The sequence below is a fragment of the Ochotona princeps genome, chromosome 24, assembly GCF_030435755.1.
Source record: "Ochotona princeps isolate mOchPri1 chromosome 24, mOchPri1.hap1, whole genome shotgun sequence".
NCBI classification, from domain to species: domain Eukaryota; kingdom Metazoa; phylum Chordata; class Mammalia; order Lagomorpha; family Ochotonidae; genus Ochotona; species Ochotona princeps.
In genome coordinates, this window is record NC_080855.1 from 26,621,992 (window position 1) to 26,637,040 (window position 15,049).

The 15,049-nt window shown below is 59.3% G+C and overlaps 2 protein-coding genes across 3 annotated transcripts; both read right to left on the reverse strand.

Moving 5' to 3' along the window:
• Positions 1 to 3,893: 3,893 nt before the first annotated feature.
• On the reverse strand, positions 3,894 to 7,444 carry CLDN15 (claudin 15). 2 transcript variants are annotated; one of them, XM_058680977.1, is made up of 5 exons: positions 6,709 to 7,444; positions 5,021 to 5,116; positions 4,450 to 4,531; positions 4,248 to 4,364; positions 3,894 to 4,168 (listed from the first exon to the last, which is right to left on the reverse strand). In XM_058680977.1, exons 1-5 carry the CDS (start codon positions 6,923 to 6,925, stop codon positions 4,066 to 4,068), a joined length of 615 nt encoding a protein of 204 aa, XP_058536960.1. In that variant the 5' UTR covers positions 6,926 to 7,444; the 3' UTR covers positions 3,894 to 4,065. The 2 variants fall into 2 exon arrangements, with proteins under 2 accessions (XP_058536960.1, XP_004587019.1); XM_004586962.2 differs by having other exon boundaries at positions 5,021 to 5,185; positions 6,709 to 7,224.
• A 1,066-nt stretch (positions 7,445 to 8,510) lies between these two features.
• On the reverse strand, positions 8,511 to 11,974 carry FIS1 (fission, mitochondrial 1). The gene is made up of 5 exons (XM_004586963.3): positions 11,784 to 11,974; positions 10,504 to 10,636; positions 9,549 to 9,625; positions 9,021 to 9,126; positions 8,511 to 8,845 (listed from the first exon to the last, which is right to left on the reverse strand). The coding sequence occupies exons 1-5, from the start codon at positions 11,826 to 11,828 to the stop codon at positions 8,748 to 8,750; spliced, it is 459 nt and encodes a 152-aa protein (XP_004587020.1). The 5' UTR covers positions 11,829 to 11,974; the 3' UTR covers positions 8,511 to 8,747.
• Between the last annotated feature and the right edge of the window lie 3,075 nt (positions 11,975 to 15,049).

Sequence of the window (15,049 nt, forward strand, 5' to 3'; positions counted from 1 at the left end):
ATTTTTGAAGTCGTGCTGGGGCCCAGGACTCGGGGCCGGGTACAGGGAGCTGCTTGCTGGCTGAGCTGGCCTCTGTCTCCTGGTACTCCACCAGTGGGGAGCGGTGCCGCCCATGTGAGAGGGCCGCTGGCCTCAGGCAACCCTGACACTGTGTGCACCCAGGCGCGGAGGTGAGGGAGGACTATCACTGTGTCAGCTCCACCACCGGGGGTTTGCTGTGTTGAGGTCCAACGTCCTGGGCACAGAGCAGAGCCAGGAGCCTCATCTTCATCTCCCACATGGGTGAAGGGGCCCAAAGATTTGGGCCATTCTCTAGCTGCTTTCCCAAATGTATCAGCAGGGAGTTGGATGGGAAGTGGAGCAGCCGGGAAATGAACCAGTGCCCGTGTACAATGCTATTTCTGCGGCGGGGGCTTGGCCCACTGTGCCATAGCACTGGTGCCATGAGCATCTGTTGATCAAGTGGCCTTGAGACTAGATGCAGCCCAAGCAGCAGAGGCACCTGCTGAGGTCCCAGGGGAGGGGAGGGATGACAGCCTCAGCCATGGCAAATGACAAGTGAGAATGTGGGACACGGTGGGACAAGGGGTTTGTGTGTCATAACCCAAGTCTCCAGACTTGGATATTCTTGGTGTTTGTAGAGATGAAGTAAGGAAGGTGGGGGTCCTAGTTGGCCTTAGTGGCTTGGTAAGAACAGACACCCAAGAGGCCCATGTTGTTGCACTGCCTACGATACCAACATCTGTGGTCAAGTCCCAGCTGCTCCACTTCTGAGCCAGCTCCCTGCTAATACCTGGGGAGACCCAGAGGGAGTACCTGCCTTCAGGCCGTCCCAGCTTTAGCTGTCATAGCAAGCTAGAAGAGGTTTGTCATCTGTCTTTCAAATCTAAAGGGACACCCGAGCCAGCAGCTCACTCCGCCTCGCTGCATGACACCTGCACCAACATGGCTCTCTCAGGCTTTCCCTGCTGGCTGTGGCCCCTTGACACTTCTTTCTTTATTGTTTTCTTTTTCATGATACCGTTCCATAGGCTCAGGGATTTTCCCTTCTACCCTCCCCATTCTCCCCCCCACACACACACAGATTTCCCCTTTATTATAATAATATGGGTCATTCAGCAACAATCCCAAGTCTATCATTCTGCTATTTAGGTGTATCCTAACACTGTAGGTACAGACAGTGGTAGAAGTCCAGCATCCTGTTGCATTTGACCCTTTCATAAGCTGCCCAGGTTGTGTTGAGTCACAGCGACCGAAGATGGGCCATGGCCACAGAAAGGTACTGCAGCTCCCCCTGCCCTGTGGCCGGACCCCTGAGCCGCCACAGAGGAAACCTTCCAGCCCCAGCCCTGCAGCTGCTAGCCTGAGGGGAGCCCAGTTCAGGCAGGCCTGTGTGAACCCCACTCTCAGGTCACCCCACCCAGGCCTCCATGGTGACCACTGACCTCAGACCTGTGCTTCATGCTGGTGTAACAGGATTGTGGCCCTTCCGGGCCGAGCCTGGCTGCGTTGTCTGCTATGATGATGACAGACACCCAGAGTCTACTTTGCTGTCTCTCTGTACAGATCACTGGTCTCCCCGGAGAGGGAACTTCAGGTCCTCAGCCTGTCCCTCCCAGTCACCTCACCTTGGCTGGGCCTCACAGCCCACCTTCTAGTATGCCCTGAAGCGCACTAGCTACTCCCAGCTTGGGAGGTGGCGGACTTCAAAATAGGAACTCCCCCAGGACAACTTTGGTTTGTTTTCTTTTTTAAGATTGATTTTTCATTTCAAAGAATTTACAGAGAGAAGGGGAGAGAGAGATCTCCCATCTTCTAGTTAATTCCCTGAATAGCAACTATGGCCCAAGCTAGGAGCTGAGAGCCAGGAGCTTCTTCCAGGTTTTCCACAAGGGTGCAGGGGCCTGAGGACCTGGGCCATCCTTCACTGCTTCCCCAGGCCATCAGCAGGGAGTTGGATGGGAAGTGGAACAGCTGAGATTTGAACCAGCACCCATATGAAATGTTGGCACTTCAGGTGGAGGATTAACCTGTTATACCACACAGTTCCAGCCCCTTTGGGCAGTTTCTGCTGACCCCCTTTGTGCCAGGGAAGCTTATTGCCCACACCCGAAGCACCTGTTCCACAGGGAATCTACACTGTGCCCAAAGCTTCTAGAAGCTGAACCCAGGATCACATGTGAAGGAACAGCACTTACCCCTGCTAGGAGTCCAGGAAGAGGTCAGGGTCCAACTCTGGAAGACAGAGTCTCCCAGTACTCACCAGCTGTGTGGCTCAGACAACTCAGGTCACCCCTCAGACCATCCCAGGCACTGCAGGACTGGGACTTGCTGCCCCCTGTGGGAAGCTGCTGGTGCCCCAACCCTAGAGCAGTTTGTGGCTGACTACTGTCATTTCTGTGTGCTGGACACACTCCAATGTCTGGCAATAGAGGGACCAGGGCAGTGGGAAGGGAGCCGAGGGCCTTAGGCATGACCCAAGGGGACAGTGTAGGTGCCAGAGGCAGCTGCCACCATCAGGGATTTTTGTCAGATTGTCTGTTGTCCACTCCAGCGTGTGACCAAGCAGGCAGCACAGCCAGCCCTATTTAGCAGCCGACTGTCCCCTGAGTCTCCTCCTTTTGGGCTCAGCCCATGTGATACCTGCAAATGGTAGTAAAGGCAGGGCAGGGAGGGGGTGGCACATGGGAGGCCCGTGCAGGGAGTTTAGGCAGCAGCTGTGGGCCTCGATGTAGCCTGGTAGGGGGCATGTGTCTGAGAGGCCCCCCAAGCCCTACTCTGTGCGTGGGTTCGACTTGTGCAGAACAAAGCGGGCATAGGCAAACAGGCAGGCAGGTGTCAAGGTCAAAATCAGGACTGACTGGGCTCTTATTCCTGGGCAGGGAGAGCCATCCGGGGTGAAAGGCTCGGGTCAGTGTGGAGCAACGAGAGGGAGTGGCGGTCATCTGTATGCCCACAGCAGGCAGCAGGGTCAGGAGGCCACAGCCTGATGACATGGGGACAGGGTGGCGGTCAGTCCCAGTCCCAGGCCACCGCAGGGACTGCTGCTCATAGTACAGAGGGAGGAACAACCAGAGGGGGTGGCAGACAGCAGGACAGACAGGGTCAGGAGGCCACAGTCCGGTGACATGGGGACAGGCCCAAGCCACCCCAGGGACTGCTCGCAATAGTGCTATGATGGGGCTTGTTTTCCCAGCGCAGGTTAACTGAACTCCCGTTGGCCTGTGCCACACCCACCCTGTTCAGGCTGGGCATCACTGGGCGGTGCACACACCGGTGGACACATCTCTGGGGTTTTCGCTGTGTGCCACCAAGCCTTCCCCATGGACCAAACCAGGCCAGGTCACTTGACACCCAGTCTCCAGAGGGCTTAGTAATTCCCAATAGCCAGGCTCAGGCCGGGGCAGACGCTGCTCCGGATCAGTTAAGATCCTAGAACAGCCATGATCGGGGTGGTGACTTGGGTCCCTGTTGGCCAGGATTCCCCCTTCCTGGAACTCAGCTCCTGGAGACTCAGAGATGCCACCGCCCCCAAGTGTGGCAGAAGGACAGTACGGTGTCCAAGACCACAACAGAAGGAGGCCTGGAGGCCTCCGCCGCGCTTGGCTGGCCTCTTCATGACCCCTTGAGTTCCTGCTACAATCACAGTTTACATTTATTGATGCACGATTTTACACATAACACCAACTACTGGGGACACACAGCCCTCCTAGCAGCCGCCTCGGCCGGGAGAGGAGGCGTGGCCGTGGCATGGCTCTGGCTGGGGGCGGGGACTTAGGAGTGGCTCTGGTTGGGCAGGGTCTTGGAGGGGCGTGGCTTTGGTGGGAGTGGTTTATGTGTGGGCGGGGACTTGCTGAGGGCGTGGGATGGGGTGGGAGTGGCTCAGTCGGGGCGTGGCCAGGGCAGGGACTGGGGAGTGCCTCTGGCTGGGGGCGTGGCTTCCAGGCTTGGATGGGACCTACCCAAGTTGGAGGATGAACCCCAGCCTGGAGCCCTGGGGGCCGGGGACCCTTCTCCACTGGGTGGGGGAGTTGAAAGGAAAATACGGTGTGCAAGCTGGAGCTTCTACACATAGGCGTTTTTGCCATATTTGCCAAAGCTGCTGTCACCTTCATCTGAGGCAACCTGGGGCAGCACAGCAGTGGACGCCTTGTAGGGAAGCCGGGATCTGTGGGGAGAGGAGCCCACGGGTCAAAAACGAAGGAGGCCCGTGCTCCCCGCTGCCCCCCAGCCCACACCCCCCTCACCTGGTGGCCGGATCCTCCCTGGAGAAGCAGCAGCAATGGGAGCACAGACAGATGCCGCCCAGGATAGCCAGCAAGGAGGCGCTCCAGCCCAGGTAGAGGGCGGGGCCCAGCTCATACCTGGGGTGGGGGTGGGGTAGCTGAACGCCTTTGGGGAACAAGGCTGTGTGCCCCTCCCCCGAGACAAGGCCTCCCCAACACTCACTTGGTTCCCGCATACAAGGGGTTGAAGAAGTCCTGGGTGATGTTGGCTGCATACCAGGAGATGGCCACCATGCCACAGAGCCCTGCAGGTGGAAGAACAGTGCAGGGACTTGGGGAAGGGGCTGCCCAGAGTAGGACTTGGGCATCCTCAAGTCCAAAAGCACCAGCTCCCTGCAGGAGCCTCCCTCTGGCACTGGCAGGGACCACCTCCCACCTACTGACAGCTGACACCGCTGGGGTCTGGGATCAAGCTTGCTTCCCCTAGACACATCCAAATCCTACACAGCCCTGGAGGCCCAGGTCCACCTGTGCCCACCTGCCCGTTCCCAGGCTGTTTTCAGCTTGGGAAACAAGCCAGCACCCTGGGCATCCTGTACCAGCCCGCACCTGCGCAGGCAGACGCCCAGCTTGGCCAGCCCCCTCAATGTCCCTCCCACGCCTGGCTGGAGCCTGACCCGTGGCGGCAGCTCAGGAAACAGGGCTGGTGGGCTTGCCTGTCGCCCAAATTCCAAGAATAGGGTCTGTAGTCAAGGCCTCCTTCCCCAACCCACCTCAGGCCCAGCCCCCATTACCGGCCAGTATGTGCAGGGCACCAGCGATGGCCGCCAGCTTGGCTTTCTTAGAGCCGTCCGTGCCGCCAACCGTGGTGCAGCGCAACCCCAGCATGCCTAAGAAGAGACCCAGGAAGCCCAGGACGATGGCGGTGATCATGAGCGCGCGACAGGCCTGGACGTACCCTGGGGAAGAGGGACACAGCCGTCAGCGCCTCCCCTCTACATTCCGACCAGCCCCTCACGACCCTGCTCCTGGTGGGAGGGGCCCGGCCTGCGCACCCCTCGGCCACAGGGTCTTCTTCCGATGACGCTTTGGCAGGCCATCGGGTGGCACCTCTAACCTCTGTCAGCTGCACACCGGGAGCAGCGTCCACTTGAGGACACACAGCCCCCTCCCCACGTCTACAGGGCCCAGGGTCAGCATCTTGTATTGCTTCTTCCTAGAGTGACCGGTAGGGGGCAGCAGTGGGCTGCGGCCGAGGGCCCGGAACCGCGCCAAGGGCACCTAGCTCATTGCAGAGCTCAGAGCTGAGGGATGAAGGACCGACCCTCTCCTCTCTTGTCCATCTCTGGATTCTAAGAACTCTCCAGCACCTTGCACCCCCTTTCTGGGAGGGGCAGTCTTCCTCTCTGGAAGGGGAGCGGGGAGGAGGGACAAAGTTCTCCAGGAGTACGGTTTGCCACACCCCACCCCCAGGGCCTCACCAGATGGTGCTGGTGGCCAAGGGACAGGCATGGGTGAGTGCTTGGACCCCGAACCACTCTGGTCCCAGGCCTCCCGTGTGTGCCAGCAGCTCCTGGGCTCCTCAGAAGCAAGTTAACATCCCCAGCCCCGCCCAGCATCAGAGCCACCGAGGACAACATGCCGGGGAAGTCCCGGGCTCTGGCCTGCTGCCAGCCGGCTTCTGCACCCCTTTCACACCCACTCACGCAGACAGACATGCCGGGTGGGGGGTGCCTCCCCAGTTCCTCTGGTCATTCGGCACGCAGGGGTTTCCGGCCCATACTGCACTGTCTGTAAAAGGTCTTGGGCGCACTCGCCTGATTTGTACCATAAGGCTTGTAGAAATGAATAGAAGCTTCCTGCAAGAGTTTCCCTTGCAGCCCTCACTGCTCAGAACAGCTTCGTGGCTAAGGTGGGCCTCAGCTCCTCCCCCACCCCAGCACCTGTGACACAGTGCGTGGGAGAGAAGATGGCTTCCCAAGCCCAGTGAGTTGGGGAGACCACAGAAGGGGAGCCCCCCAAGCACGGGGCTGCCTGGTCTCCATGGTGTGTGACAAACAGGAGAGTGCTGTGGCCCCCGGGTAGGACCAAGGAGGGGAACAGCTCCTGTCTGGGCCCTGAAGAGCCTCAGGCTGCAGCCACCAAGCTCACAAAATACACCTGCCGAGGTCCCCACACACAGGATGACAGGGCCACCTCCACTCCGAGCCAAGCCGGGCAATCCACTCCGTGGCACTCACCATTGGCATAAAGCAGGTGGATACATTGCCGCCAATGCCAACAAAAGCACATTTGCCCCATCCAAGTCTCACGACCACCTCCTAGGAGCTGGGCCTGTTGCCTGACCAAGCAGAGCCACCAAGGCCAGGGGTCACATCCCCCACAGCCTGGGCCCCAGACCCCTCTGAATCCCTATGGACCTTTGGTGCCCACCACACCACACCACACCACATCACGCCCCCCCACCCGGCCCAGCCCGTACCAGATAGGGCCAGCATGGATGGGAACTCCCAGCAGTTGGAGACCCCCAGCGAGTCGGTGGCGCAGCTGTACCACAGGTTCTCGTAGATGGTGTTGGTGGTGATGACGTTGCCATGCACGGTGGACACGCGCCAGTAGCTGTTGGTCAGGGTCACCCCCAGCATCAACAGCCCCAGGGCCGTCATGAAGAAGCCAAATGTCTCCACGGCCACGGACATGGCAGACACAGGGCCCCGACGGGGCTAGGAGCCCGTGGGGAACTGGAAAGGGGGCTCAGGGCAGTTGGGAAGGGCCGGAATCCTGCAGCAGCCCCTGCCTTCCTCCTCCTCCTCCTCGGGCCACAGGTCGCGCGGTGGCCCAGGTGACAGCGGCCCTCACTTGTTGGCTCACTCAGGGGGCCCCTTTTCCTGGCGGCTCAGAGGAATGAGGCCAGCCCACGGCAGCTGTGGCAGCGGAGATGGAGGGAATAAGCCAAACAGGCCAAAAGTCCACCCCCTCCCCCAGAGCACTGCTGCCCAGGGCTCCCCGCCCCACGGTAGGGGGGACGGACTTACCCAGGAATGACGAACGGATATGGGATACGGCCGAGGAGGGGCCCCCATGGGCGGCTCTGGGCGCCAAGGGGAAATGGCTGGGTCTGACTCAGCCTTCATCAGGGGGCCCCCGAGAGCAAGAGGAGAAAAGACAGACCCCAAGACACCTGCCAGGGGTTTCCGCCACTGGGAATGGGATGGGTGAGAGTGACCCGCAGTCAGGTCACTGCAGCGTCCAAGAAAGCCTGGGGCTGACCATAGGGAGAGGTGGCAGTTGGGGAGAGGCCAACGGTTCTGACGTCCCATCAGCGAGGATGGCAGGCTGACCATGTCTTCTGGCAAAGCAACTGGGGTGAAGTGTGTGCCCCCCAACACTGACCAAGCGCTTGCCTTCAGACACCATCCCCGTTCCAGCTGAGTGCCCCAGGGCTGGGATGAGGCCACCAAAGAGTCCCTCTCCAAACATCTTGAAATTGAATCTCCCTTCCTCCCACCCCGCCATAACTGGTCTGACCATTGACCCTCGGCATTGAGTTTGATCCTGCTGCCAAGCGGGAAGCCACTATGTGGCTAATCTCTCTAACCGCTTCACTTACGGCGAACTGCCAAGGACTCTGCTGGCTAATGACGGATTTAGCACCCCCAGGGGTGAGCCTCCTCCAGCACCTGCCGCGCTCTCATTGCCTGTCCCAAGACCCAAGCCAGGGACAGTTGTGGCCCAATTCTGGTGAGTGGCACTGGAGTGCCCCCTGGACAGAATGGCACTCTGCCCCTCCCGTGCCAGGCTCCCCTCGGGTACCTCCCCCCTGCTCCCAGCCCTGCTGGGCTTTGGAACGAGAGGTATGCAGTGAGCGGAGCTTGGCATGAGAGGAGAGGGCGTGGGCTCGGCCTTGGCTCTGCATTTCCCACCCACCCCGAGACCCTTGTCTGCCGCAGGCCCAATGCCAACGCTCCCTCCTCCATTACCCTGGGGGATGGATGGGAGAGGAGGAAAGGGGAGGGTGTGGGAGGACAAAGGGAGGAAGTGGCGGGGATTGGGGGTGGGGTGGAAAACTCCAGGTGGCAGGAGGAGGTGGAGTGGGTCAGGAGAGGTACCACTGGGCCCTCCTCTCTGCTGCTGTCCCGCAAGTTTGTATGCCATTGCAGGATAGGGTGGTGGGGATGGAGCAGGAGAAAACCCCACACTAGCCTGCAGACTGCTGGAGAAGCCACCCTCACCCTCAGTACCCTGTGGCGCCCACCCCTCCCTCAACCCACGACACACAGAGGCTCCCAAGCCGTGGCGCGCGTTTATTTACACTCATCCCAGAGCACATGATTCAGGGCTAAAGGACAGGTTTCCCCAGGGGTGGCAGAGGTTGAAGGCCACAGGGAAGGGTGACAGGGTGTATGGGGAGTGGGAGGACAGGCTAGGGGCAGCAGGACTGAGGCCCTCTCTCCGCATGTTGTCCATGTCGTCCAGGGTTCTGGTGAGTCCCCCGGGGCAGAGGGGGTGATGCTGTCGCCTTCAGGATTTGGCCTTGGACACGGCAAGTCCGATGAGTCCAGCCAGTCCTGCCACACCCAGAGCCATGCCCCCAACGATAGCCATGCCCACCAGTCCATCTACGGGGGAATGGGGGGGTGGAGTTGACGTCAAGTGCTACCCGGATATACACACACCCCACCCTGCAGCAGGAGGGCTGCCAACACAGCTTCCGAGAGGCGGGGCTTGGAGGGGGCAGCTGGGAGTGGCATCATTTGCTGGGGGGAGGGGGGCATGACAGAGCACGGTACTCACCCTTCTTCATGGCCTTGTCGATGAGCCGCTCCAGTTCCTTGGCCTGGTTGTTCTGGGGCTCGGTCTGCAGCAGCCCCCGCACGTATTTGAGGGCCTTCTCATATTCCTGCACTCACAGTGGTAGGGGGTGGAGAGCAGCACGCAGGCAACTCAGGCTGCACCCCTCCAGCCTTCACCCCCAGGGGCTCACGCCACCGCCCAGCCAGACAGCCCTTGCCGCCCTGTGGCCTGGCCTCACCCGGGGGAGTAGAGTCCACCAACAGCTCCGCCTGACTGCTGGGGATGATAAGCCTGGGAGATAATAACTTCCCCCCTCACAACACCTCCACGCAAGCTGAGCTCCAGCCACACCCTCCCTCTCCCTCTTGCCTCCCAGATCCAGCATAACCCCACACCCTTCACTGCCACGCACGCGCATGTGAACAGCAAGGGCACCCTGAGCCCACACGTGCACAGGCACATGCACCTGGCTAGGACACCCCAAGTGGCCACACGTACATACACACACCCAGGGCGCCCTGGGCCTACCTTGAGCCGGTAGTTGCCCACAGCCAGGTAGAAGACATAATCCCGCTGTTCATCCTTGCTGCCTTTCAGCAGCAGCTCTGAGGGGACAAGGGACATGGGGGGGAGGAGTCACACGCTGTTCCCCTTTGTCCCACCCAGTCCCGCCCCCAACGCCGAGGGACCCTGGGAAGCTCACAGCTCTGGGCCCCCAGTGTCAGTTCCAAACTCCCAGCTGTCCAAGTCACGGCTCTGGGGCCCACAGCGGCAGCCATGTGTCCCCCACCCCCACTGCATCAGCATCCCTGTCCTGGAGCAGCCAGGACACAGGGCGGGAGGTGGGGGCTAAGGGGCTGCTGCTCATATGAGGGCTGCACTCCCTCCTCCCTTCCGCAAGCACCTGCTCAGAACTGGGCTCCCCCGAACCACTCCACCTGCTTCAGCTTCAGGGGCCTCCTGCAGGCTCTGCACACACCACACGGGTCACTAGGTCAGTTTGCAGCTGTCCTAGGTCCCCTCAGCTACAGTGGCAGTGCCTGGGGCGTTAGAGGAGCGGGGACAGGCAGTTCTGCAGCTGTGCCCAGCTGTAAGCTAAAACTGGCCACTCCGCACAGGCAGAATGGATCCTTCTGTGTTAAGAAAGCCCCTTATTTTTACAGTTTTACAATGTGCAAACAACAGACAGCCATTGCCAACAGCAAAGGCTCGGAAGTGGTCACTTAACCTAGAGAAAGAGGGCGCAGAGGTACTGGCCAAGCTCTGTGGCCCGTTACGAAGGAGGATCCAGCATATACCAGGAGAGGGACGAGAGTTCCCATCCCATTAGCACCATCTGCACCTCCTCCCATCTTCTCCCAACTCCCCCTCCAAGGCATCCAATGTGGAGGCACGGCCGAGCCCACTGGGCTGACCCGGGGCTGTGCTGGGTGGTGAGGTCCACCTGTAGCCAACAGCGACTGGGGAGGGGCTGCCGGCTCACCCTCCAGCAGGGTGATGCCTTTGTGGATGTCATCATTGTACTTGCTCCGCACTAGGCACCAGGCATACTCAAACTGCGTGCTCTTGGACACCGAGCCGGCCGCCTGCTCCGACTTAAACTTCCTCTCAAATTTCTGCCCGCAAAAGAGAAAAGAGGCTGACTGACCATCATGGGGAAATGACAGGTGTCAATCATATCCTGTCTGGCTCCCGGTCACCCTTCCCTGTGCTTCTGCCCTACCGCGCTTGCTGAGATCGAGGTACCCCCCTACACACACACCCTGACACCCACACACACACACACACCCTATCCCATCTCCATCCAGTGGTTCCCTGGACACACACACGCCCTGGCCCATCTCTCACTCACACACACACACACACACCCCCTATCCCATCTCCATCCAGTGGTTCCCTGGACACACACACACCCTGGCCCATCTCTCACTCACACACACACACACACACACACATACACCTGTCCCAGCCCCATCCCGGGGTACACACACACACACACCCTGACCCACAAAGTCACACACACCCAGCTCCATCCCGGGGTACACACGCACACACACATACCCTGCCCCAGCCCCATCCCGGGGTACACAGGCACCCTGACCCACACACTGTCACACACACACACAGCTCCATCCCGGGGTGCCCCTGGCGGTCCCGGGTGGAGATGCCGCCTGGTGGCAGCTCCAGGCACGGCTCCCGGAGCAGCTGACCGCGAGCAGCACAGTAAACACGCTGTCACAACTGCTCAAAACAGCCCCCACGCGGGCCCGGTCTGCCCCACCCAGCCGCGCCTGCACCCTTGGCTTGTCTGGCAAAAGAACGGGGTGGCAGGGGGAAAAAGTCAGTGCCTGCCTACCTCCCGGGGTTACGAAGACTGGAGACCTGGAGGGCAATGCCCTGGGCATCGCGCCGGCGTCAGCAGTGTGTGCAGCGTGACGCCGGGTCGCTGTGTCTCCCACGACTGATCTCCCACATCACACAGAGGACCCAGAACCTGACAGTCTTTCTGGGGTTTTAGACCCAGTGGGCCTCCTCCAGTTGGAGGTGTGGTGGCGGGAGAAACTACGAGCCCCAGCAGCCTCCGCGGCAAAGAGTGCGCTTGGGGCAGGAGCCGGGTGGCGCGGGGGCTGCCGGGAGCCGTAGTTCGGCTTCCCCTCTCCAAGTTTGAAACTGGCAGGAGGGTTCGGCTCCCGGGCCGACTCTCCTCTCGCGGTCCGTCCTCCCAACTCTTCCCCCTTCCCCTCCCGCAGGACCAGGCCTCACCATCAGGTCCTCCACAGACACCAGGTCGTTCAGCACGGCCTCCATGGCCGCCGCCGCCCCCCGGCTCTTCCTCTCAGGGGACTCTACTGGGCTACAGTCTCCATGGCCAAGTGGCAGGGGCGGAGAAGCGCTTCCGGCGTCCGGCGGATGCGGGCCGCCGGACCGGGACCGGCGACGCCCCGCCCCCTCCGCTGCCAGGAGCCTGCCGGCAGGGGGCGCGCGCACAGGCTCGGCCCGGTCACGCGCGGCCTCGCGGCGCGCATGCGCGCTTCCCATCACCCGCACTCCATGCACGCACGCGCGCCAGGTTCGTCTTTCAGGATGTCCTCCTGGCTGCCTTCCTGGGGACAACGTCCTTGTGATTAGCTCTCCCGCCTCCCTCCTGGGTCCTCAAGTAGAAAAGGGACCCCGTCCTCTTAGGGACTCGTCTAAGGTGTGTTGGCCATGAAGGGTGCTGGAAGCCACAAGAATTAGTAGGCCTTAAAAAAAAAAAAAAACCAACAACAACAACAACAAAAAACCCTCTAATGATGGCCCTAGAGTTACTCTTCCCTGCTCGGCTCAGGCACCTGATAATACCTTAATACAATAAGTTCAGTAAACTTATGGAGAAATCTCAGTTGGGGAACTGGCTCCCTGAAAAATACAGGGTACAGGAATGAGCTCTCCACTTTGCCTGGGCGACAGGATTTACATGACATGACGAGAAGGAGCTGGGCAGGCACTGAGGTGCGGCAGAGCCTAAACTGCTTCCAGGTGGTTGTAGTCCCAGCCACTCCACTTCCAGTCTGGCTCCCTGCTCATGCACCTGGGTGGGGGGCAGGAGCAGAAGGCCCAGTACTTGGGCCCCGGCCACCATGTGGGGGACACAGACAGAGTTCCTGGCGTCGGCCTGGCCCAGCCCTGGCTGTTGCAGCCATCTGGGGAAGGAACCAGAAGAAGGGAGCTATGTCTCTCTCTGACTCTCCTCTCTCTGATGCCCTGCCATTCAAATAAATAATCCTTTTAAGACTTAAAAGGTTTATTTATCTTTTAAACCCCAGGCTAGGGGGGGTTAGCATTTAATTCTTAGTTTTTTTTTAATTACAAAGTCAGATATACAGAGAGGAGGAGAGATAGAGAGGAAGATCTTCCGTCCGATAATTCACTCCCCAAGTGAGTGCAACGGCAGGTCTTGTGCCAATCCGGAGCCAGGAGCCAGGAACTTCCTGCAGGTCTCCCACACAGGTGCTGAGTCCAAGGCTTTGGGCCGTCCTTGACTGCTTTCCCTGGCCACAAGCAGGGAGCTGTATGGGAAGTGGAGCTGCTGGGATTAGAACCGGTGCCCATATGGGATCCCAGCGCGTTGGGGGCGAGGACTTTAGCTGCTGGCCACGCCGCCAGGCCCAGCATTTACTTCTAATAAAGTTTTTTATGGGGCTTTCATTTTCAAGGGGATGGGGAGAATATAAAAAATGGAAGCAAATAAAAACGCTGTGACCAATAAGAAGCATGCATTTGATCTTTCTGTCCCAGTCCCTGGAGCTTCCAGACTGCCAGGGGGCAACTTTGATCTCAGCAAGGGGCCACTCGATGAGCTCTGGGATTGCTTCTCAGATGGGGTCTGCTCACCAAGCAGGCTATGTCAGGGGCAGCAGCTTGGACTGTCCAGCTCCATGCACCATCCTCCAGGGCAAGGGGAGGAGCTGGAGACCATGGGAACCATCGATCTCTGGAGATAAAAGCTCCGTACATATCAGTCCACTGTAGGCTTGGAGGGGGCGGTGCTGGGAGGGAAGGGACATAGGCCGGGCTGTGCTGTGCTCCGTCCCACGCACCTAGCCCTACCCCCCAAGTTCTGTGACCCCTGATTTATGTGTTGGCAGTTAGAGCACAGGTGGCTACCGGGACCATGGCTGGTAGTCCTGCCCACTGAGCTCCTCTGCTTGTCAGCGCTATTGCCAAGTCCAGATAAGACTGGGTCATGACTCAACACTCAACTGGAAGGGAACTTCCTGGGGTCAAGAAAACCCACATACCTGGTGTCAGCCAGGAGCAACTAAGAGGTCCTGGGCTGTCATGGCAGGGGTGTACCTGATACAGCATACCTGGCAAGCGTCAGGGGGAGAAACATCCGGGAGCAGGTGCACCAAGGAGTATTCCCAGGGTGAGGAAGTGGAGGAGCAGGGGCTGGAACCCCGAGTTCACCCTCTACTAGGTTCCTGTGGCCCCTTCCAGATAAGACAGGGACATGAGGCCATGCCATCAGGCCATGCGCTCAGCAAAGTGAGGACATCTGTCGAGAACAACCAGGAGGAAAAGTAAGGACAGGTGACCAGGCGGGCTCTCGTTACCCACCTGGGGATGTGGACATCTGATCAGAGTCACGTGTTTTAAGCAGCCGGTGATGCAGGAACAATTCACATTAAAACCAAAACTGGTGGAATTAATCCAGGAAAGTTTTTTTTCTTCTTCTTTTTTTTTTTTTTAACATGTGTTTATTGGTTTAAAAGTCCTAGTTACAGAGAGTAAGATCTTTCATCTGCTGATTCATTTCCCAGAGGCCCCCAAGGGGCCAGAGCTGGGTCAGCCTGAAGCCAGGAGCCTGGGGTTCCATCTGGGTACCTGAGCTGTCAGCAGGGAGCTGCACGGAGCACGGAGCAGCCCAACACCAACTGGTGCCCTTATGGGATGCCAGTGTTGCAGGCTGCAGCTTTACCCACTGCACCACAGCACTGGCCCAGACTCTTTTAAACTGGGACACAGTGAGGCTGAGGAGGTGGTACATCAGGGTAGGCCTCCCCCCCAAGAGCTCCAGTTCCAGTCCCAGTTGTCCTGCTTCCCATCCAGCTCCCTGCTAATGTGCCTGGGAAAGCAGCAGAAGATAGCCCCAGATGCTTAGGCCCCTGCCACCCTGCTCACAGACCTGGATGGAGTTCTAGCCTGCTGGCTTCAGCCTGGTCCAGCCCTGGCCACTGCGGGTGGAGTGAACTGGGGAGTGAACCAATGAATAGATCTCTCTCTTGGTTTCTAAGATTTATTTATTTTTATTGGAAAATCAGATATGCAGAGAGAAGGAGAGACAAAGAACTTCAACCTGCTGGTTCACTCCCCAGACAGCCACAATGGCCAGAACTCAGCTGATCCAAAGTCAGAAGCCAGGGTTTTTTCCCCAAGTCTCGCACATGGGCACCAAGATTCCAAGGCTTTGGGCCATCCCCTACTGCTTTCCCAGGCCACAGGCAGGGAGCTGGATGGGAAGCGGAGCAGCCAGGGTAAGAACTAGC